This window comes from Helicoverpa zea, unplaced genomic scaffold, assembly GCF_022581195.2.
Source record: "Helicoverpa zea isolate HzStark_Cry1AcR unplaced genomic scaffold, ilHelZeax1.1 pri_000016Farrow_1_scaff_4_deb, whole genome shotgun sequence".
Classification (NCBI taxonomy): domain Eukaryota; kingdom Metazoa; phylum Arthropoda; class Insecta; order Lepidoptera; family Noctuidae; genus Helicoverpa; species Helicoverpa zea.
This window is the reverse complement of record NW_025899711.1, coordinates 123,193-149,543: the sequence shown is the minus strand read 5'-3', so window position 1 is coordinate 149,543 and position 26,351 is coordinate 123,193. Positions and strand designations below refer to the sequence as shown.

Genomic DNA, 26,351 nt, shown 5'->3' with positions numbered 1-26,351 from the left:
TACAGACATACAGACATACAGACATACAGACAGAATTTTTTTTTTGGATTTGTGCTCCATTACTGTTTCTGAACCCCACCCAATTATTATTTTTTTTATATATTCAATGTACAGACACAGTTTTTTTACAGATTTATTATATGTATAGATGACCAAAATTGGTCCTGCTATCCGCATTAAAACCAGACAAAAAAAAATAGGTTAGTACAACACAAATATAAACAACGTTATTTTCAATTAAGCAAGACGCATATAATCATCAAAACTGGGTTATTCAAACACAAATCCAATTTTATGTTTTGACAGAAAAAAACTTAAAAATTCAGTAGCCACCGCTGAGACATCAAAACATTTCAAAGCAAGTTCTAAAAAAGTCTATCGACATCGCACCGAGAGTGCTACCGTCAAGTGTGAATTGACACTAATTGTTCATGAGTCTAAGCTTTCCTTTCTGTCCCGATGTTATCTCGGATCTCGCACTAGCCGTACACGCGGCTTCACTCGCTTCTTATAGCTATCCGTTTTGTTATCTCCACGGCTAATGGCGTAGGCTTAATTAGGATGATAGACCGGATTTCTATTATAATTTCTTCTATGATATTTAAATGTTCCGCTACGATCTGTCGCTGGTTTAATTTATGGTTGTGGTGTCTACACGAATTTAAATAAGACGATTTATTTTATCAATTATTTATTTTGAATGAATTATTGTCTTGCATTAAAATTAAAGTATATGTAAGTGTATATTGCTGAGGGAACTTTTTTCACTGAAAAGATGCTTTAATAGCGAAGCTAGAATATATTAAATAAATTTATTTTATTTAACTAAATAATTTAAAAACGATACACATCGTCTAGTCTCGCTACTGTATCATAACATCATCGAAAGGGTCCGCGTACACGATCAAACAGGTTTGCATAATAGTTGAAAAATGTACGTAAGCTACCACTTGATAATACAACATTCATTCAACTATCCAATGACAGTTGCGCCATTGATATTTCATACAAACACGTTGATGGATCGTCTACTCAGGTCTTAATAATTATATTCGTTTACTTTTCCTTCCTATTTAAGATGTATATGTAAATATTCAACATTTACCACCTGCAGAGTAATTTGTAATTATGACTTTTAACACGGAACGTATAACAGATGAAAAATTGTTTTGTATGGGAAAATACAAACAAACTATAAGTTGGAAGTTGCTTTTCAGATTTTGACGGTGTTGCATTAGCTTGATGTTTTGACGCAAAACGTTATTCGATTACTTTTTTCAAAAATATATCAGTATTTTATATTATAGCTTTCCTCCCATTATATGAGCGTTATTTTTAGTTAGAAAAAACTGCATTATTTTTGCTATATCTCAATGGTTAAACACATTTTTATAATTAGATTCCAACTGCATATTTACTCATTCCAGTTTCCTATTCAAATAACCCTTTAAGGCAATCATAAATACATATTAATCGCTCCTATCTCAAGCTTACAGTAATTAGCTGCCCTGCAATGAACTTATACAAGATTAATTCTAAGTACACCAGTTTCGTTTAAAACGTCAGCAAGTAACATTGTAACCATGTAATGGTTACCAATGATCAATTGAAACGTCTTTATTGATTCATTCATACAAGATAAAGTCTGGTTTATGTGGTAGGTAGCGGCGACTTAGGTACTAGAACTGGGACCATTTCGTATCAAATTCCAGCAATTTCTAGAAGGCGCCCAATAAAGAATGACATTGGAATTGGTGTTATAAATTACGGAATTGTGGTTGGAATCAGCTTTGAGAATAAAACTGATGTTAATTTTTTTTTTGTAGTGCTGCTATTGATTCTGATAATAGCGTTGATCAGACCAATTACAGTTTTGAATCTAGAATGCTATCACTTTTTTTTTTAATCTTGTTTCACACAAGATATTCTTAGGTGACTTTCTTATTAACTACTCCGCTCACCAGATAGAAGTTAGAATCAACTTTATACCTGTAATTCTGTAGTTTATGTAAATAAACTCTAACTACGTCAAAGCAATGAAGCGAGACTATCATAATGACCTGGGTTGAGTGTTAGAAATGTCTACATTGTGCAGCCGAGTGCATTAGTGTACAGGATCTGACGGGAACAGACCACGGTAATGGATACCAAGTGCCTGTATGAGTATACTTTTACTTGGTGACCTACCTAGACCATCATACTCCATCACAGTATCTACTACTATTAGATTAGCCAGTTAGGTATTGGAGAGAGTACCTATCTTCATAAGGCTGTGATGAAATGTATTAATTTAAATGGCAACTTGTATACTATTATTGTAAAACTTGTATACTAATAGTGTTGATATGCTTCTTTGTTTAAACTCGTGAATTCCAGGAATGAATATAAAATAAAATATTTCTGCAGCGTTGTTGCTTCTCATTTATGGAGAAAGGCTGGAGGCTACTTTTTATTCGGGTGACAATTGTTGGACAATGTTTTCTAAATGACCAAGCTATTCAAATCTCCGTATCTATTTACATAACCTTACCAGGATCTGCTTTTTACTAATGAAGTGCCTACTTGCGACTTGTTTAAATAATTGTGAACACTTGACCGACTAGCACCTCCCACGTAGGCTACACTTGTAACTCGATTAACTTTGTTTGTACTACAATCAAATGTAGCTCTCTCTTAATTTGTTCTCTTTGAATTGGATTGAACTTACGTAGGTGTATCGACTTATTAACTGTTGTAGAATTGTTGATATTTTTGGGTGACGTTGAATGTGATCATTCACATTCCCGTTCTATTGTCTATATATTTAAATGTCTCAAGTTTGCTACTATTTTTGTCAGAATATTATTTTCTAATTCGATTTTAGGGTGTTTCTCTTCATTAGGATGCTTGCATGTAGATTTTTTCTATTTTCTGCTGTAACAGTTATGGGCGCAGTATATTATCAATATCTGCATAAAAAGTAGACGCAACAACAACAGTATAACAACAGAATTTACCCCCTACAACATTGATGTCGCAATGTAGGCCAAACAAGACCAAAACATCCAACAAACACCAATTTAATCCCATAGAAGACAATAACAAGCAATTTTCTCAGCCTCACGTACTTAGCGGCAAATCTTCGAAAGCCCAGCCATCAATGGGCCAATGAAACCCATAATAAATACCAGCGCGAGAAAATTTGATACAAGAGACATTCCTGAACCTTCAATTAGTACATCATTACTGGCAATGGAGAGATAAGACAGATGTTCGGATACAAACGTGTAATTTACAACTCATAACATAGGCCGAAGTATGGCGGCTTGGTGTAACTAGAAGAAATAGAATGGTAATCATCAAATTATACCTTTGAATTACAGCGTGAACGAGAAGCAAGTGATGGTTGTCATTTTTCCAGATTTTGGTTTTCAGGTTTTTAGTTTTGGCTTCTCTGTGGCAAAGTCTTTACAGAGCATTTCAAATATCATCGTCATGTGCTAAGCATTTTGCCAACTATATTGGAGTAGGTTTACACAGGGAACCCGTTAACCCGATTCCCTTGGCTTACTCTATTTCAAAATGTATATTCATACTTTTTAGCAGAGGAAATATTTTCTCATAGCCTTTTTTTTATAAATGACCTTCGTCAATTGTGTCCATTGATGCCAATAGCTGAAAAGAAAAGTTCTTTTACAATAAATAATACTTTCACTGCTTCAAGAATTATAAATAAAATACTGTTTCATCAATGCATTTAGACTTACCTACTGTTTAGCAAGGCGAGCTTTAACTGAAATCTTAGTTTTGTTTAACAAAAAAAACTCTATTGTCACTTCAAAAGTTGATGCGATTCTTTCATTCAATTAATAAACAAATAAAAATCTAAAAATAGAAAAAGGTAGGTCTATCGACAAAACTTTCGTTTGCTACCTCATTATCATAATGTCCAATCTTTTCCATAACTTTATGGAAATTAACACAAACAACCAATTTGACTTCGAAATGATAGAAACTGTCGGCTCCAAATGGTTATGAAAATGTTCTTGTAAATAACTATAATCTTCATTGACTCATCAACGTTGATAACTACAGTTTCAACACCAAACTTAGCTCATGATTTTGTTTAGAGTCGGTTTAATGATAAGATCACGAATGGGATTATCAATTGAATAACTATGATCCCATAGATTTGGAAGGGCACATAAGTATACTGTATGTTCAAAGCTTATCAAAGTACTGTATAGACTATACAATTTCGGCATAATTCTTGGTATCTACGATACAACCATTATTATCTAATTTTCAGTGTCTAGAGACTGGCTGAAAAGTCTTTTTAGGTTAGTTTTGTGTGCTTTTTCCCAAAACTTATCATAGCTGGCATGTATGTTATCATTCCTAGATATCCCTACATTTGTGAGAAATATCATGTCAACTTATATTTATCTTCTTCTCATAAACCCCACCTCCGTCATCACATTCTCACATTATAACAAACGACTTCTACACTATATCGCCAACATCAACGCGATGTCACTTTCAGTGTGTTAATGACCAACCTTCATTAGTCATGTATATGTACAGTTTTCGTCAAATAACTTTACCACTCCGATATAAGCACTTACTGACGTCACTATAGTAAAAATGTATGAACGAAACTGTGAAAGTGTGAGAAGATTCATATGGCTGACTTCAGAAAGGCAAAGATATTTGGCGAAAAATGTAGTATAAATAATTTTAGATGGTTAAGTTCACTTTGACACAGCGATTCATTAGTCCCATCAATTATTCTAATTCACAATTAACAGACGTCAAACAATAAGGAGCCCCGTTCACAGTCCATCACCAAAACATTTCGGACACGCGATTTTTTGTCGTTTAACAGTAAAATAATTATCTCTTGTATTCAATTAGCGCGGTGAGAAAATGACATGTCTATCGGTGTATGGGCCAACCTATCATTATCATTATGATACTGCGACGGATGTAGAGTGTGACTAGATGTGCTATCAAGATGAATCGAGTGAATGTGCGCGTATCAAGAAAATGTGGGTTTCATTGTAGTAAAACTTGGTGTAGCAGTGTTTTTTAATTGAAAAGTTTTATAATCTTTTTATTTATCAAAAATAACTGTTGTTTAACTTAGTGATATTTTAATTCAGTACACAGCTTTGGAAAATACCCATAGTTACCTAAGCATATAGACAGGCTTATTAGCCAATTTAACAGCCGTTGCCCGCTTGTTAAACTGTATAAAATACGGTATTTTGAATTTATGTGATTTTGTGGTGTAAACTCAATGTAAAATCCATGAATTTTATACTACGCACGTTTGATAATTTATACTCATTGCGTGGCACCAAATAGTAAATTCAGTATTTGACATCCACAGATTTAGAGTAAATAAAGCAAGAACTCCGTTTATAAATGTGTGATAGCCTTAGGTGCCTTATCGGTAAACAAAACACTGCTACGTAAAAAAAACAGTCAACTGCGCTTTGCCAACATGTAGTACACTTTCCACATCTCTAATTCCTCGTCAATACCCACCTGGTGGGATGCCATTGAACCTGACCCGTAGTACCGACGACACCCGTGCCAAAAAACTTGATACACACGCGAGTCGCGATTACATACAACCGGCTATTACTTGTAGCCAACATTTTTCGTACAGACTTTTATGAGTGTTGATTGTGTGGGTTTATGTTAGTTATATTAAAGGGAAGTACGTGTGCTGTTGATGTGTGAAGTTTGTATTGATGAAGAGTTTATAAGCTATTACTTTTAGCTACGTCTTGAAGAATCTTCTTCATATGTCGTCACGGCCTAAAACGTCCACTGCTAGACAAAGATGTCTCCCAATCAGGGGTCTTCTTCTTGTTGGACAATGACAATCAGATTATAATTTAGTGGTCCACCAAATTATGTACCACTGTAGTTATTTCGCCACGGGCACGGCACTGTCAGTGGCGACAAGGAGATCTTTAGCTGTGCAGGTGTTGGGAGATTTGCCAATACTCACCTTTCTAGGCATGAGGGTTGGTAGACTCTTTTACACACTCTTGTATAAAAAGCCTATTCTCGACTCCCAGGCCTCGTCCATTAACATGTCTAAAGACAGAATGATAGACAGGAAAACCAACCGCTATTAACACAATAGGCTACCCAATTAACAACCTACGCATGATAATTACGCGTACACGGAACGCTTCATTCATTTTTATTCAACACATTTAGGTGTGTCAAAATGTATGGAAAGTGACGTCACAAGACACTAAGAACAGCTGCTCACAGGTGGCCAAGATAACTTGATTTCGCGAGACATACGCAGTTTGAACACAATAGACATAGAACAGAAGGATCATTCATACCTACAATGAGTAATAGTTGATGAACAATGTTAGAGGAAATTAATCTGACAGTAAATAAGTTTAATATGGTAATAAAATATAAAGTGACTCATGTAAAACTTTCTCAGATTACGCATAACTTTCATTAACTGGCTTTACCAGGAATCTTGTTTTCTATTTTTTTTTTATTTTAATGTAAATATTCGTCATCATTCGTCGTCGATCTTACATTTAACTAAATAGGCATGTGTTTTAGTCGATCAAATCAATTTACTCTTGATCATTTAATTCGAAGGGAAGTCTCAGATTTTTCTATAACAAGGACACAAAGTTAACAACTGTTTCAGAATAATTCACCTTCTGTATACTATTCTTTAGGGTCACAGACTTCTCTCCGTTGTTGCTAAGCCGAATATTCGCTTATTTCCGTTTATTATAAATCATTAGATGTGCCGCATTAGAGACTCAATCAAACTGGTTTCAAAAGCTAGTAAGCACTATGACCTGTTGAATTTTGATGACTGAAATAAAATCGCAATCCAAAAATCTATATTAAGCTGACTGAGGTGGCGTTGTCAAGCAAGTTTATTCATTAAACAACAAAAACTGGGTTTTATTAAGAAGAGTTATATTTTTTCCTATATATTATTTTAGCAATAATATGATTTACAAAAAAAAGCAAAGCAGAATAAAGATCGAAGTCTAAATTAGTAGGCATAATATAGAGAAACGCGAAAACAAATTGGAATTCCTACTACAGATGACGAATACTAAGGTCAGGTCAGAGAAATGATATGAAAATGCCACCAGCTTCCTACAAACAATTTGGTCGTTGAAACCAATTTTTTATGAGAGAAATTAAGCTACCAACCTTTGTACGATTTCCTTAACATTCTGTTGTTCCGGAAGAAATTCGCATGCTTGACATTCCTCAGTAGGCAGGCCGTATTTAAAACCTTATTTAACCGTGACTCATGCGCATAAATCGCTTTCTTCTTCGTCTTCGTGTTTTTCACAACTTCATTAATTTGGATTTAGCGTGACTCGTTACTTGATTGTGTTATTATTATTTTTTGCTAAAGTCGACTTTTAAGATGACTCTGTAATATTATTTTAAAAAGTTTTATTGTTGTTTTTTGCTGTCTTTGAATGTTTAATAAGGTAAGTTGATTAAGTTAATTCAACGAGTATAACTGATGTCTATTATTTTATATTGAGGTCTCTATTACCTTGACAATGACTTCAAAAGAAAATCAAGTATTTTTAATGTTTATTCAGCAAATGAATATGAAAATATACTTAACTTACTGACCTTTCACAAATCTAAAGTTAAAGACCCATTTCACACAGAGCTCATCATTCAACCCATAAATACTTATACAAACAGTAATGACAAACCCAAGAATGTAAAGACCAAAATACTTTAAATATCCGACCCAACCTTACGTTAAACTGAATGACACGAGTATTTCTCATATGCTAATAGACATGACTTACGTGGACGGTGAAAGTGGGCCCGGCGTTGATTAGGAACTTTTTTTAGAAACCGTTTTATAGAGAGGACAGTAGAGGACGGCTTGTTCCCATTTACTCCAAACCCCATTGTTCTCCGTTAGCAACTTTTTCATAAATTTCTTCTAATTGAGTTCATAGAACAAAACAAATAAATAAAAATATACCTTTTTTCCGATGTAAAATCATCAAATGATTTCTCCCGCTGTGGGCTAGTAGCGGTGAGGGAGTTTCAGAATCTGACTAAAACACATCATGTGCCTTCGTAGGCCTTTTATGTACCAGGGCCGCGGTAACTTTTCCTTCGTGAAATATACCTTCAAATTACTTCCTCATGACTCTAAAAAATGTTGTATTCGTCAGCAAAATATCAAAATTACTTATTTTAATTAAAATGTTTTTTTGGATCGGGGGCAGGACTTTATTATTTTTTAAAGAATTGTTCTTTCGCTTTGGACCTGTTGGGAAGGAATTTGTGGAGTAGGTGGGAACAAGCCTAGAGGGAGAGGACAACTATCGCGTTTACATGTCGGACCTTTGAAGATGGAGTTGATTAAGTTTTGTTTGCAGTCGTTTATGTGGTTTCGAGTAAGTGTCAGTAGTGTTGAGCTTTGAAGCACAATAGCTACTTGATGGGTTGACAGTAAATACAGCGTTTATCTGTGGGAACGTTTTCGGTCAATATTTTTGAGATTCCTTGGTAAGTCAAACGTCTTTTTAATAGATGTACTTTATTAATTGCAAATAAAATTATGCTTACAAGAAGTCTTCAAAATAAGAAAATATTTGGTATCCACAAAATATTTTCATGCTACTGATATTTTTTCAATATTTTCGATCTTATTGTAAGTGTTTTATACTCAATAAAACGGTAACGTTATCTACACAAACATAAGCAATCATTTATAAAACTAAACAAACTACTATACATTCATCTTTACACACCATTCCCTATTTAACTCCTCCCTGACTAATGCAAAACGATAACAATTATAAGCTAGTAATCATTACTTGTCTTTGCATAACCTTTTGTACTTCCCATTACACGGACGCAGCAATGTACATCGTTTTCAGATACACCAACGTCGAGCTGTCATCTGTAATCTCGCAAACTTACAATTTGCGTTGAAATTACATTAAAATAAACGGAATTAAATTGTACATTTATTTTAACTTTCATGGTACAGGAAATTGTTAAAGGGATCTCAGATTTGACTAGCGGTACATTGGAGGATGAAATGCATGCCAATTAATACTGTTAGTCATGTTTTTGCATAAAGACGTATGATATGAGTTTCCTGCAGTTAATCCATGGTGTAAATGTTTATTGAGAAAATTATTATCATTGAAGAAAATAAACTTCACATAATAATATCATGTGTAACTGAGGCCATTTTAAACCTGTAACGTAGTCTGTCGGAAAATCGACTAAGACTTTTCTCGATTGCAAAAATCGACTAACGGCCAGTGAAACTAAAAGAAACGCGTATCTAATGGTACACATCTCCTGGCGTAATGACAGTCGATACAAACAGCTGTGCACTGATTGCTGTATATTTTCTATACGATACGATGCATCATTACTGTAATAGTGTGCACGCGTTCGCTTAGAACTACATAGTGATGTGAACAACTTACTACTTTAATTAGTCGATTGTTTTATTTTAGTGTGCGTCATATTTTTAGCCAATTTATTTGGCTTTATATAAATTCAGAATAGGTTACTTCAAATTTTCAAGTTTATTTTCAGTTTTCATACGAAGTACATTGTATTGTACAATGACAGTTAACGAGTATCTTAATTTTGTTTACAGCGCTAATTAGTCAAAAATTAAGGCAACTTATTAATTTTTCTGTTTATTACATTATCTCACTACATAAAATAAAATAAAAATATTTTGTAAATAACCACAATACCCATCTCCAAAGCATTGCTTCACACAATTCTGCCACAAGCAACTGAGTGAGACAATCAGGTTAGTCAAACGAGTATCTTCAATACAAGCACGTCATTACTGTAATGGTGCGCACGCGACGATGCTGCGTCTAATGGCGCTCTAACATTAATAGTGACAATTTAATATGTCAATAACGAATAGGCTTCGATATGGATTTACTTGTTTGATTAATGGTGTGATTTTTTAAAATGCAATTTTAAATCCCTACAGAACAATCTTTAGAGGTAGGTATAAGGATTTACGGTAGGGGTAGTTACAAAAAAATATGTACCTGATATTGTTATGGCAATGCAAAGCAAATAAGAAATCAAAAACATATTTTTGATCAATTGTGAAATATATTCTCTTACCTACTTTATCGATATTTTATTTACACATCATGAGTAACAAAACCATCATTTTTTTATGACAGCTGTCGTAACTGTCACAATGGTCCCAACACTAGTGATTTGAGCGTGCCACCGTCGCGTGCGCAGACTACCAACTGCTCAACATTAGAGAATAATAGAAAAACAAATTGAATTAACGAGATTTTCTCGTACCGCATAGAAATTATGTCGACCGCAACGCGTATTGTTATTATGGTAATTTTGTACGTCACGTCAAGGTGTGCTTGGGTGTTTGTCGTTGAAAAAGTTGATTCTTTCACTTTTCTGGTTTTTAACTAGGTATATAGTATAATAGGTATCTGAAGAATTATGAAAATAGATTGTAATTTTGATACTTTAAAAATATTTTTAGATTCAAGAGTTTATAGGTATGAAGATATGCTATGACATAATACGTGTAAGATCAATAATTTTATGGGTATTAAATAAATTGCGATTCATTTGATAGTATTAGAAATTGGTTTTACAAGGAACGTAACCTTTAATATTACCTGTATCTAAGTAAGAAAAGTAATAACATAGGTACATCATCTAATTTCCATTACAATATTCAAAAGAAACCGCTTCAAATCTATTAAAATACTATCGCCCTTGAAAGTATTCAAATAACTGTAAAAAAGATGAACTGAACCCTTTTAGATTACTCATAATTATCCTTACTAAAAATAAAAGGGATTCCTCTATGATATCTCATCCTATTATCTTAAAGGTGCGTACACATGATGCGAAGGGTCATTCCATATTCCTTTTCGAGTACGGACAATAATTTAACTAGTTATAAAATGTTTATGCCTATCGAATAAAATTTTATGTTTCTATTGATTAGCTATTGAATGACATTATAGTTCGGCCATTCAGAGAATGCGTTCCTGACACGTCGCGATTGAACTGACGACGTAACTTTGCAATGGCGTTGCAGTTACGATAAAAATATTTTTGCTGGTTGTTTACCGTTTTAACAATTGAGGAGCATTAAAACAACATTATTATATCAATAATCAATGAATGTTATTACGTCGTCAGTTCAATCGCGACGTGTCAGGAACGCATTCTCTGAATGGCCGAACTTATAGTGAAATCTAATCCGGTACCAGATTTCACTGAAATGCCACTTACTCATAAATAGATCTAAAATATGAATATTAATTTATTAAACCTCTTTTCACACTCATGTATTTGAAAGTTATGAAAAACACCATACTTACAGCCTAACTAAATTTTTAATTTACATTATTTTTAGAACAATATATTTTCCACACATTCAACACCAAGAAATACCCGTAAGTACCGTATAGTAACATGTGAGCACACCTTAACAATACGCATTATTACGCACCTCAAAGGATGCAACGATTATAATACCAACGTATTATTACCGACGCGTATCGTCGGCGATCGTATTATTTCTCTAATACGTTTAATGTGTTCCGAGCCTAACGATGGCCGATTTCGTCTAACGAGTGTGTTACTTACTAGAATGAATATTGTAGTTATTATTTATATCTTGTTAGGCGTTTAAGTACTGGGAACTTATGTTGTGATGGTTTGGTATCTAGATCTTGGATACTTCTATTTTAATTGAGTTGTTATATCTGATATTTACACCTGCTTAGCCGTAGGTATATCTAGAATTGTATAACTGTGCTGTTACTCTTGCAATAATACTTACTCTTTGTCTCATTTGTGCTAGGTGGTTGGTTGTTTAAAGGTAATGAGATGACTTATTACACTAAACTCATAAAACCCACCTACTTACCGCATTTCTCAATTAAGCCAAACGCAACACGATCTTTATCGGACAAGTTGACCACCATTTTCTAGTTAACTTTATTAAACGAATCTCAAAAAATGAAACAGGTATGTACGAAGAGTCATAGTGACGTCATATCGACATTTTCAGGATGGTGGACACTCCAAACGCAGCACGATCTTTATCGGACAAGTTGACCACCATTCTCTAGTTAACTTTATTAAACGAATCTCAAAAGATGAAACGTGTATGTACGAAGAGCCATAGTGACGTCATATCGACAATTTCAGGAGTCAAGCATTAAAAAACGCAGCGGCACCAAAATTTGCGCATTCGAAAAGTTTGTCGGACTCATCGTAAGGAAGGCACTCACAAAGTCTTAAATGTATATGTATCAAAAAAAAAATTGTTCGCCGGCCTGGGGACTATTACCACATTTGACATTAAGTTTGATGACCATGTGCCATATAAACTAGAATAAAGCATTATGTAATGAAGCTATTCATCAAATTATCTTTAAAATCAAACAGGACAACACATAAACAATATCTATTAACAAGCTACGGACTATTCATCATAGAAACAGTCGTATTACCGATAATTTCAGCTTAAGACCACACATGATAAATACTGTTCTTAATGACAGTTAAACTAAATCCATGCTTAAGATTTACGACAGCGTATATGATCCTGCGGCTGTAACGCGTACAGGGGCCCGATTCTCCTAAGTTAATAATGTCAAAATCGAATAGTAATCGAATCGCAATACGATCGTAATAGCAGTTTTAACCATATCGGGCATTCTGCTACTAATAAAAGACCAATCGTATTCGATTGACATTTGATTGGTGTGCGATTGGTATGCTATTTTGGTAATTTTGGTCTATACGGTAGTTTGCCGTGCAATCATTTTGCAATCGTAAAACATTTGCAGACAAAATGATTCATTATTGAATGACAGAAAAGAATAAAAACGTTTATTTCAAAGAAAAAATACCGGAATGCCACATACGCTTCAATAGTAATCGAGTCGGGATTGGATCTCAGTCGAATCGAGTCGAACGTCAATCGAAGGTCGCTTAAGTAAAATTAGGAGAATCGGGCCCCAGTATGTTCCGTTTTCTAAATGATAGTTTATTTATGAAATAGATGATAAGTGTGTACCAAATTCATGTATCAAAATGGAGTGAATTGAAAAGCGTTTTTGAAATCAGATGTTGTGAGTGGCCTTTGAGGAAAAATACATTATAAAGCATCCCGTTTCGTGTTCGAGATTTTCCTCGTCCATAGCTCACTTCGAAATAAATAAAAATCTGTAATGCACGCGTTTGCTTTATGTCAATTTCAGAAACTACTGAACAATTTCCGAAAGCTTTCAGAGGTAGATATCCCAATTATAGAGAAAGGCTAACCAGGATTTTCATCCGGGTACATGAAATACCTATTTCCTGCGCAACGTGAGAGATAGTTGAGAATAATTACGTAATGCGTATGGTTTTCAACCAAAACACGTGTGCGTTCCGATACATGCCTGCAATATTAAACCAATCAAAGACTAGTAATTGCATTATTATCTAGTTACTTGTTTTCTAGCATGTAATTATTGGGGTGTAAAGGCTTCGTCTTGGCTTGAACGGCTTCTAGATAAGGCCTAATTTTCTTCATACGTGACTCGAATTATAATGCTTACCATTCCGATGTTAGGAGAGATGGTGGAAGTAAAGGTGAACCTACTTCACTGATACGAAAACAAGAATAAGAAATGTACACAATGCCAAATCTATATATATATATATATTTGAAATGCGGATTCCTAAGAACTGATTGACAATATCAAAATGAATATCAATTGATAATTAATATGATACATCAACAAAGAAAAATCTAATTTAAAAATACTCAATCAATACAAGAATTCAATCGCGGCTTTCACTAATATGGAAATATTATGAATGTATGCAAATGCATAAATTATAAAGCATGTAGACAGCGTTCGATTAATAACATCAATGACGTTTACTGCTAGAGAAATTCATAGATTTATAAATCACGGATTGATTAAAATGATGCTCTTCGTTCTTTGACGTTATGTTCGCCTATATAGTACGTCAACTCATGTGAGAGAGTTTGATATGTTATAAATCTGAGGGCACGGCAGTGCCCCAGCCAAGACTCGAGCAAAGCGGGCACGGCCGTACCATCTTTTCTCGAAGCGTTTCGCGGCTATTTCAGCCCCCTGTATCTTCCATGTGAACAAAGCTAGGAGTTTAGGTTTTCGATGACCAAGAGTAAGTATTAAAACAAGCTCAGTCTCAAAATTACAAGACATTTGAATAAATAGTTTACGAGTTATGAGCGATCAAAGTTACACCATTTTGTCACTGACTCACTGACCGATCATCAAAAGTCTAAGGTACTTCTAGCAAACTTAGAACCTTCAAATTTGGCACCAAGATAGGTTATTAGCTACATATAAAGGGAAAATTATAAAAACCTTAAAACTTAATAAAAAAATAGGAAACAAATTTATATTTGCGGTTTTTCAAGAACATTGTGTATGAATTTTGACAGTATTGATAACTTTGTTATTTATTTATGTACAAAATGTTACTATTTGTTTTATTGTTACGTAGTGGTATATTGTTATTATGTATTAAATATACAACATATGAATAAAAAGCTAGGTTTAAATGAAATGAATAATGATAAAATATTTCATATTAATGCAGTGCGATAAACACTGCATGCTCGCTCGATAGATGGCGTTGTCCTGGTCTAAATCGCGCTATGGTTTCGTTACGTAGCTTAGTATAAGTAGTACTTAAAAAAAAATCAAATAATTTCATGTGATAGCGTCATCTACCTCTGAAATAAATCTCTTTTATTCTAAAAGATATTCGATTTAAAAAATCGACAATTTCGAATTTTTTTAGGTAAAAAAAAATATTGTTTACGTGCTACTTTAGGTGTACATATTTAGTTTGTTATATATTTAGTTAGTTGCATGTAAGTTAATTTAATTTGTTATATACTTAGAGAAGAAAGAGACCTACAAAAAATAAATTAGATCCCACCAAAAACATTAAATGTAAAAAAAGCCAATCCTCTACGCAATTCCTCCACCGTAAAAAGTTTTGAGATCGCATAGAAGCCAAGTCCTGTTCTACTTTATTTGTAATAATAAATCAATATTTTGTGACTATATCAATAGTTTTGTTCACATTACAATAATACTGTCTTGGCCATGAGCACAAGTTAAAAGTCGCTCCTTGTAATAATGTGTAAATACCACTGAATTGATAAATTCTATATGGACATGATTTTACGATTGGACTGATTATGGACTGATTGGAATTTGAGATGACCATGGACTAAACATGCGCCATAGTACATGTGCAGTTCATTGATGTTGGATGATACTGACTGTCGGTCATTTAGTAACAATTGAATAAACTAAATGTATTTAATTCTGTGATATTAAACTTCATGTTTGACTTTCACCTCTCCAAGATATGCTGTATTATATTTGTAGTTTATTGTGCTCATGGCCAAGTCAATATTATTGTAATGTGAACAAAACTATTGATATAGTCACAAAATATTGATTTATTATTACAAATAAAGTAGAACAGGACTTGGATTCTATGCGATCTCAAAACTTTTTACGGTGGAGGAATTGCGTAGAGGATTGGCTTTTTTTACATTTAATGTTTTTGGTGGGATAGATATATCTTACTTTACTGATATTGAAATTGTAGTCAAAATAATAAAAGAGTGCCAATTATCCTGGTCTGTGTTTTTCACTGTTTTTTTTTTTCTATTTATAATTTAACGCTAGGTATTACTTTTTCAAATCATTGTTTTATCGTGTGAAGAAGAGTGTCTAGAATTCTAATTTTCTCTCATGTAGCCAGCTGATTAAATATCACGTAATTAAGATCAAGAAAATCAATGCTTCCATCGTTTACAAAAATAATCGGAATCGTATTTTATTTTTGATTATTTAAAGGCTGTTAACAAAAATGAAAATTGCATCGCACTTGAAAAACTTTATACTACTGTCCTTTTCACTCCTATAAATTTTTGTATATGTCTGTCTCGTTTCGCAAATTCCTGGTTGACGCGTGGGAACGTAATGCGCCCGCGTCGTTCCTGGAACGTGCGCTCGCGATTCATCAAATCGTTTTTGTTCAAAGATTAGTCAATGCAATTGTGCAGATGTGATATATTCTGTGACTTTTCTTGAACTTTAAAGGTGGCTCTTTTTATTGGCTGCAAGAATAGGTAATTAATTTATGTCATTGTTATATCACAGAAGAGTTATTAAATAAATTGTCTGCGATTAATGAATGTCATGTAACCAGTCAAAAAAGAAAATTACGTTATGATTGCTACAAGAAAAATATATTCTGATTTTTAGTTTTTTATATATTTTTTCAATTATAACAAGCAAGTTTCCATAAATCCTTTAGACGTATTTCCTCAGATGTACATGTCTTATCTGTATTTACTCGTTGGTATCCATCAACGTGCGCCAAGCCGCCAATCATCCAATTTTGGCGTAAACTCACCGAACAAAAATTATTCTTTGGCCATTTATTATGTTTACACTGCTCTCTTTCGTGGAAACCTCTCGTTACATGTCCTCGGCTCGTTGGGAACTGAACAGGAAATGCAAACTTACATTTGCTATTCGAACATTAAATTATGGCGCAAAATGAGTCTTGTTACCACGTATTAAGGAAGATGAGACGGTTTGCCGGTGACAATGTATGCTGGTTTCAATGAAAGGAATAATTATTCACTTTTTGCATAAAGCTTTTAATTGATGTTGACGGAAAATGCAATGTTATTGTTTTGTTTTGTCATGAGATGATTGCGATTGTGAGTTACTGTTGTTTACTGGGAATTGGTCTCTCATAGAAATATTGATTGCAATCAACTAATAGAGTTATTAGTTGTACAATTGGGCTGTAATTTGCTACGTGTGAAGTTTTCAAATAGGCTTTTAGTTTTAATGACCAATTAGATCCGCAAATACAATGGATTAATATTTAATGTACATTCATTTCAAGAAATAATGTGTTAAATATGATACTAATGATGACAACTAACAGATAAATTAATTATATGTTTAATAAGTCTTTCTTTAGCAAAGAGGCATGTTTCATCCAACTGGCACAATTCACTCAATCTTTTTCTTTGTTTTGGCAATGTGGCACGTTTCACTCAACTGGCATTTTTCACTCCACAGACGCGGGCGCGGGCGGGCGAGCTATGGCCGATGGAGCGACCAGACGGGATGCCAGTCATACAGTCACTAGAAGTCATGTGCGGGAAGGATCACATGGATGTCCATCTCACGTTCTCTCACCCTTTCGAGGGCATTGTCTCGTCAAAAGGTACTTATTGTCCGTCTGTTTTAGTTACGACGATTTGTTTGTGAATAACTATTAAAGACAGTAGGGAGATAAATCAATCGAAGGAATTGATTTATTGGTCATCGCAATAAAGTAAATAAGTAGATACCTATTTACTGTCAATCTGAGGGTGATTCTACCAAGTAACTTTAACGATAACCAAACCATAATCAGCTGTCAATTTATATTTACATAGGGAAACCCACCCTTAACCGTTCACCAACTCTTATTAGTGCAGCTCACATCAAAAGATAATCGAATTAAAGTCGTCACAAGCCGTCAATACGATCTCCCCACACCACACTACACTAGAAGAAAATGTTAGAAACCAGTGTATTCAGACCGCCACTAATTGTAGCTTTAATTGCTAAGGTTTCACTCACAATTATGACGGCCACATACTTAGTGAATTATTAATAACATACGCTCCAGTTGGTGAGCTTTTAGTTCGCGGTACTGTTATATACTGTACTTGGATTTTGTTTAATTCAATTTGTTGTTACTATGGTATATGGGCTTAATTTTGCCTTTGTAGGTCCATAGTTTACAACCATTCATAGTCATAATGAACATACTGTAAGATCTTTAAAAATCAATCATTTAAAAGACCTTTAAATGTTGAGATTACGAACCTTTCCAAAAAGATGAGGTACAGTTGCCGTGAAATAACTTATGCATTTTTGAAGTTCGCCATTTAGGTCTTTGCACATTTGCTCACACAGATATTGTCGGGAAGTTTTGAATGCCTGAAGTTGGTTACTATTTCACAAATGCAATCTATTTAGAGCGAACTATATGTAGTCTAATCAGAAAATCTAAGTAGAATGTGGTCAAATCAGAAATAGTATTCAAAAATATTCACAAATCCATAGCCTACCTAGAATTAGAAACACGAAACGATTTACTTTTTCTAGATTAAAATGTTAAAGAATGTGGTAAAACACGGCATGGTAAACCTGCCGTTACGTAAAAGTAGTTTAAGTTAACGATAAAAATAACTGTTTGATCATAACGTGTCTAGATCTCCACATAGATGTCTTCATGTGTGGTTATTTTATTTTAGATCTTTTTTCGCTTACTGTATAGTGTACCTATTTTAGGTCACTGTCTAGTTGGTGGGTATGTAGGTAATAGGTGGGTATGGTTTACTATAAAACCGTAAAAAATATAATATTGAAACATTTATATAATACTAGCTTCCGCCAGCAGCTTCGCCCGCGTGGTGTGTTGATAAAAAGGAGCCCATGTGTTAATCCAGGGTATCACCTATCTACATACCAAATTTCAATCAGTCCAGCCAGTTTTTGCGTGATTGAATAACAAACATACATCCATACATTCTCACAAACTTTCACATTTATAATATAATTATAATATTATATAATTATAATTAATATAAGAGGATACATTTTTATTTGTTTGTACCTTAAAGGCTCGGAAACTACAGAACCAATTCAAAAAATGCTTTCATTGTTTTAAAGATACGCTCTTCCAGAGTAATGTAGGCTATGTTTTAGGGCAGTAGTTCCCAAATGTCGCCGATGAAACCGTTTTATAAAAAGAAGTTAAGTTTGTAGGTACCAAAAATTGGCAGTAATAATATGCAACTTCGTCAATATTCTCAAATAATAACTTTACGATGTATGAAGAAGAGCCAAAAAATTAACATATCACTTTCGTTCCTTTTGTCGAGTAAAAGACTTAATTTCACACTTTCATGTCAATTTCTAACAACAATAGAATTAGCATTCCTCACATTCATGTCAGTTTGTGGGCGTTCACTTACCTCCGCTTTGAGTTATTGAAATTACTGGTTCTAACTATTACAAAATAATGACTTTTAATAAAAATTCTTTACATTGTATTATCTATACAAATGTGATAATTTGATGTTTTTTGTTTGTTTGTACCCTTAAGGCGAAAGTACTCACTATTAGAAGGCTATCCTCTTCCCGAGTACCTAACATGGGCTATATTTTATTCCGATACGGGCAGGTAGTTCCCACGGGACGCGTGATACGGGTGAAACCGCGGGGAAACGGCCAGTTATTAATATTATTTTCTTCCTACTTTGTATTCATTTTGTCTTGAAATTACATCTCAAACAATACAATTCAATGTTGATAGTTTCTCGATATCTTGAAACGTAAATACCTCTACAACACTCAAACCTGATTCAATATAATCGATTAAACTCGATATGCAGCTCGAATCGATTCATTAATCAACCGATTGTTCTACAAGTTTATTTCACTTACACAGGTTCTTCTACTTTTATCGTAGAATTTAAGCTCAGAGATTTTATTAGAGTAGTTTATCTTGACAGCGATATTGCAATTAATCTAGTTAAAGTGTGTGCAGGCACGTAATTAACAATTAACATAAAGCGAGCCTTTAATTACGTGTGCTTTCTATTTGTTTGTTAAACATCTAAGTAAATACTAAGTACACTTATGTAGTTTTCTTCATTTTGATATGACGGGCATCCCACTTAGAGACTTGCAATATTTGGTTGTCGAGCGATTACATTCCCGAACCTTTCTTTTTTTACTCTTATTTACTTCAAAATTAATGAACCCATTCAACAGACATTTCAAACAGTATTTAATTCATATATTTTTATTGTACAGAACGATATTATTTATTAATAATTTGTATATATTCTCAGGTCAGCACGGTGACCCCCGATGTGTCTACGTACCGCCTTCGACGGGCCAGACGTACTTCTCATTTCGGATCGCATACGCCAAGTGTGGCACTAAACCAGGTAATTATATTATTCATTAACTAGTTTATAAAATACGTGTACGAGAAATAAAAGGTAAGTGAGAGAATATTATTTTGAGTAGATGAAATCACTGTGTCTACAAATTGGAGTACGAATGGGGATAGGTGAAGCTCAGAGGTAAACGTTTTGATGCAAATATACACATGACTAGGTGTGGATTAAGGTAAAATTTAAAAATAAACGCAATTCATAAATATTTTTGAATGGTTTATCGTGGGAATTTAATAAAAAACCTATACTATAATTTATTTATAGATATTAATTTTATGACTAAATTTCACAAACAAACTTGGCAAAGGTAGAGAAAAATATCAAGATAAGGCAAAATCTACACTGTAAAAGTAATTAAATCTCGTCTCGGTTGGTTTAGTATAAATGGACCGTGAGTACTGGCGTGAAATCAATAAATATATCCGATGCCTAATGATGCGAACTCGGACAATTAGTCGATATAATAAATCGTTTAAAGTAATCGATTGATCGTATATTGTGCGGGATTCTTTGTGCTTGTCCTTTACTTGTACAGTCAAATTCAGGTCAGTGGTAACAGTTTTATAGGAAAATCGTACTTATTACTATTGAGTTAAGGTGCACGACAGTTACCACTAATGTGCAGTTTACTGTACAAAACGTTTGATAAGTACAGCACGATAAATTGGATTGATGCTTTTTGTGACCCGATAATAAACCTATACATCTGAGTAAGTCCTTAAACTAAGGACACAATCTTGACGTGACCTTTCACTGAAAAACTCTGCTATTAAATAATATGCGGCTAAACATCAATGAAGATATCAAAAAAATAAATACTTTATTATCAGCAGTAGTTTATTTGTTTAATATTGATTACTGTAAAAAGTCTTATCAACATTGTTTAGGTACCTTTAAGCTAAGCGTCCACTTGTCGGTATCGTACGCAACGGACGTATCGCACGCAACGGATCGTAGTATTATTTATATAGAAACTCAAACAAGTGCGTCCACCTGTCCGCATCGTACGCATCGCACATCTTGTTTGAGTTTCTATATAAATAATACTACGATCCGTTGCGTTGTTGATTTATAGGTATATGTTAGGAAGATGTGATGATTAAAACATTTTTCAACTATTAAGATACATTAAAATAATAAAAGAATCTTCAAAATTCTAAACAAAATTCAATGACTAACAGTTGACTAAAAATAGTATCTAGCAACAAGGCGAAAGTGAAGATTTTGGCGCTAACACGTCAGATTTCACGCTGTTCAAAAATAGCAAATGAATACTAGAATAGCTGACATATTCTAAATGTTTTAAATTAATACTCTATCATTAGTTCAGTACGTAATATTAAAATTCAAAGTTTAATCCATTAGCTTATTGAAAGCTTTTACGATCTTAATTAAAAACGTCTGTTCTATGTATTATTTATTTGCATTTAAGATTTATGATACTATTAATTTTATGTTATGCAAAACGTGCAAACTAATATTGCCTTCTTGTATGCAATTTACAATTGATTTCTGCATTAACAGTACTTTGTTTTCAATTAACTTATATAATAATTATTTAGCATTGTTCGTTTTGCTTCTGATTTTCATTCTTGCTGCTCATTTTCATTTTTGCTGGATGATTTAAGAAGGAAATAAATCAAAAATCTTTTGAATAGTAAATACTTATTATTTTAACTTTCAAGAGTTGACGCATGCCTATCACAACTTTTGTATGAGGGGACATTCCTAAATAAAACTTACCTATGTTAAGATTCTTTTTATCGATGGTTACGGATACGGATAGATAAAATAAAGGTTCACTGAAACGATGATACTTTGTAGAACGAAGTGGGATCAGAAAGTCAAAATCAAAGGTTTTTATTTGATCTACGTAGGTCTATTAGAGGGTCTTACGACACGTCAACAGCTAGGTGCACGGTTCAAAAGAATGCGTCTTATGGAGAAGAACCGAGAAGAAACTCAAACAAAAGAATGAAGATAGCAAACGATGTTAGGCTCGTTAATCCCGTCTTTCTATATCTAATTACTTGTTTACACTTGAGTGCAAAATCACAATCCGTCACGCCAATCGGCAGAACTTGGCAATTCTTTTAGTAAATCATCCGATAGTATGATGCGTGGTCATTTTATGAGTAAATACCGTTATAATTATTCTTCACCCATATATGGTTTTTGCAGATTTTTTATTACTTGAAGGCTTTGGGTATGTAACGTGTTTTATTATGAAGAAATGTTTCTAATGAAGCAAAATTATTCATTTGATTGCCACATTTTTCATGGGTTATAAATAATTTTTATTATTGTTATTTAAAAGAATCTCAAATTTGGCCTGGTACACAATCTTGACATAAAAACAACTACAAATTTTAAAGAACATTTTTTAGAAATGTTACTAGGACAAATAAACTAGACATCCAGGATGAGGTTAAAACTACGAGGCTTTAGTACCCATTAAGAGAAGGCCTTCTTTTCCCTTGAAATGAGGTCAAGGCTCAAAGTCAAGGTCATTCCGTAATGGCCGAGAGTCGTAATTCTATCTTGATTAACCCTTACTCCTTAGTGAAATCGCATAAAAGTTTAGAATGAGTCGTTAAAACGTTATCATGACTTAAGGCTTGTGCACAAAGTATTGAGGACCAGGAAAATGAAATAAGGTCATTTAATACAAAGATTTCAAAGTAAAATGTATTTTTTCATCATAGCATGGAGATTATCAGGCTAAGTTTACAAAGTAATAAATATTTCAGTTGTAAGTAACACGCGAGTTTTCATTATTTTTCGAAGCCATTATGGTAGGTTGGCTCTACTTATGAAATGGTCGCATTTTGTGGTAATCCGACTTGTATACAGTCAGTTTATATAATTGGGTTTGAAATGAAACCCGCGATAATTTAAGAAATGGTCAAGCATTTTGCAAAGAGAGCTTCAACAATATGTCTACGACATAATCCATTGAAAACCCCACTGAATAATACTGATATTATCAAATAAAAGGACATAACTGAGACAGCTTACTATTCAAGCTGTCAAACGATACTGTCTGAGAGGACAAAGTTATCACCGGAGAAAGGTTTACACCCACTGAAGGTATTAACAGTTTGCAATATGTTTTAGACGCGTGTTAACCTGTAGGTCATTAGGAGTGGGAGATATGGACGTGAAACGGAATGTTTTGTCTGATAGGTCTGGATTTGGAACTAAAGGGGTTGAATTTTCGCTTACTTCTATGACATACACTGTATACTTTAAAGACAGATGTAAAATTTTGACGCTATTAACGCCTTTTTTATTTAGGTACTGTTAGTAGAATTTAACAAAGCGGAAAGGAAACAACATCGAACGTCAAAGAATAAGCGTTTTTGAATGGTTGTCAGTTTATCGGGATTTACAGGTGTGTTAAACCTTATAAAGAAAACCCTCTTTGTCCTCACAAATTAACACTACATCCAAACGAAGCTCCATCGGTAATAGATCACCATATACCGTCAAACCCAATCTCTCGTATCGCATTTAGATTCCCAGTAACTATCGGTAATTCGTAACAATTTCGCAATAAATCGCCAGCATTCAAGTTTTACGGCACATCGGTCCCATTTCAACAAAGTCAGTGAGTTTTTCTCATGCCGATTCCTAGGCGCGTCCACTATGGGTAGTGTGGAGTAACGGACGAAGCATGCGTCCCGCTCCTTCTGCGAACATTGCGCGCGCATTGTTTCTCGGAATCGCCACCCGCCGGACCACATAACACCGCGCTTAAGGTTCATTTTACCTTACAAACAAGGCTCAAAGACGCCATCCCTCAATCCACTACTTTCAAGTGTATTTCCTTCCAGCTATGACGTAGTATTTTCGACTTTAAGTGCTGCAAGCGAAAAGTATTGCGGGTGACAATGTGAAAACGATTTTAAACCGTATGAGATAGAGTCTGAATATGTCAGATGCGTGTAAACTTGGAAGATTAATGTCCTAATGGATTGCTGTACTGAAAGGGAGTTAGCTAGAAGTCTTTAGGGGTCAGTTTTGCTTGTGCAGTGTCGACCCGAGACTACTGGCACGATCCGCGTTCTTCGGGCGACCACTTTTTGCGTGAGTACATCCGCGTAGGTAAAGCCCTAGCAATAATCAGGATTTAAAAATTAAATGTTTTACGTATAAAAACGCTTATTTCCTGCAATAAAAAACACTATTTCTCTTCCCAAAATATTCTGACATAATTTCTACATACATTCACAAAAAATAAAATAAAATAAAAGGGAACGTAAAATACCTATTCATGTCAAAACTCCTTATTCCAGATCTTCACGGGCAGTTCTACGAGAATACGGTGGTTGTGCAATATGACAAGGACCTGCTTGAAGTGTGGGACGAAGCAAAGAGGCTGCGGTGCGAATGGTTCAACGATTACGAGAAAACCGCTTCCAAACCTCCCATGGTTATCGCCGATTTGGATGTCGTGCAGTTAGATTTTAGAGGTAAGAAATAATACAGGACAAATTATTAAAAAAACGTGTTATTAAAGAATAAGATTATAAAGGACTAATTATTTTTAAAATTAACTTATTAAAATAGTAAAGCTGCGCGAATTAACATTTTTGCAATTCGATATCGCGATTGATATTAAACAACATAGTTCCTGTCAAAGAGTAAAGTTATCAAGTTTTTGGGAACTTTTAGGCCGAAATGCACTTGAAAAATGTACTAATATTTTTTAATTAATAAAGTCCGTTAAAACTGCTTATATTGTGCGCAAGAGAAAATAGTTTACTTTGGATGTGTAATATTTCCTTAGAGCCAAATCTTTTATTTTTTTAATTTGCTCGCTGCAAAAATGTTGTGCAATATTCAGTTTATATTTCCTCTGTATTTTTAGGGGACAATGTGGACTGTTGGATGGAGATTCAAGCAGGGAAGGGACCTTGGGCGGCCCCGGTGTCAGGGATAGTCCCTTTAGGGTCCACCCTCACGCTGGTTGTCGCCATCAACGATTATCGAGGTAAGACACTCTACTTAATCTCCCTTATTTAACAAATCTATATATCGCTCACCTAGCAGTATAATGGCACATTTACAAAAAAAGCGAAATTGGGTTTTTAAGGCCTAAGTGTTTAAAAGTGTATAATTTATAAAGTGGTAAAACGGCACGGCGTTAGTTGTTAAAACCATAACATCTAAGATAAAATATAAAATCATCATAACCTCGTTTCAAACGTTTGCAAAATGTTTGACCCTCATTTCTGTAAAATAAGAAAAAAGTAGATGTGTCATTATACTGCTAGGTGAGCGATATATAAAAATGAATTGCTTTTCGTTAGTCTCGCTAAAACTCGAGAACGGCTGGGTCGATTGAGCTGATTTTAGTTTTAAAATGTTTGTCGTAGTCCAGGGTAGGTCTAAACGGTGAGCAAATAAGGAAAAAAAAATTGCGAGTAAGATTCCCGGGACGGGAGTGATTAGACAAAAACCAACTTACGGAATGCCGCAGAACAATAAAAGTAAAGTACTAGGACAGCATAATTCACCTTAGTAAAGTATACCAATAACGAAATTTCGATGCAACTGCTCACCATGTACCAGGGTAGCATAACTTATATGAGTATACCAATACCAAGTGTAGGTAGACGCTACTGCTTACCATGTACCAGAGCGGCAAAAAATACACCGGGCGCGGGTAATACCGCGGGGAACGGCTAGTAGGTAATACAATTGGATATAGCGATAATTTTGTCCACGATGCTAGTACAGAATTGTGTGAATTTAATGTATTGTCGTTTACCACGTATGGGTTCATTTCAAAAGCATTTAAAACTTTTATAACTTACGAGTGAGTACTTACTCTTCTTCAAAAGAGCGCGCTCGTAATTTCTACGCGAACCGTGTCAAAATTATCGCAATCAAAATGTAACTGTTACTCTTTAATACTCGAGTTAACCATACATTTGTGCAGTTCATAATTACCCGCAAGTTATAAAGGAACCGTGTCTAGAATAGCCTATTGTTTTCTTAGGAAACGCAAAAATTATATTTCTCTAATATTATTCATCAATTTTTTATAGCTGTCGTTTCCGTGGTGCGTGTAACTTTGGCTCGTTAGCTTTTCTAGTGCGTGGGATCGTAAACTCATGCGCATATGAGGTATTTCACCAAATATGGTTATATGACGTAGAACTGAGATATTAAGGGAAACTCACAAACACTTTTTTGGTAATTTTAC

At 34.1% G+C, this 26,351-nt stretch overlaps 1 protein-coding gene across 1 annotated transcript in view; it reads left to right on the top strand.

The window, feature by feature from the left end:
• Positions 1-26,351, top strand: part of LOC124645534 — a 77,837-nt gene that overhangs the window by 42,264 nt on the left and 9,222 nt on the right. Inside the window, exons 4-7 of the mRNA XM_047185344.1 lie at positions 17,193-17,340; positions 20,027-20,125; positions 24,436-24,612; positions 25,011-25,133. Coding sequence (XP_047041300.1) covers positions 17,193-17,340; positions 20,027-20,125; positions 24,436-24,612; positions 25,011-25,133 — 547 coding nt within the window. The remainder of the gene's footprint in view (positions 1-17,192; positions 17,341-20,026; positions 20,126-24,435; positions 24,613-25,010; positions 25,134-26,351) is intronic.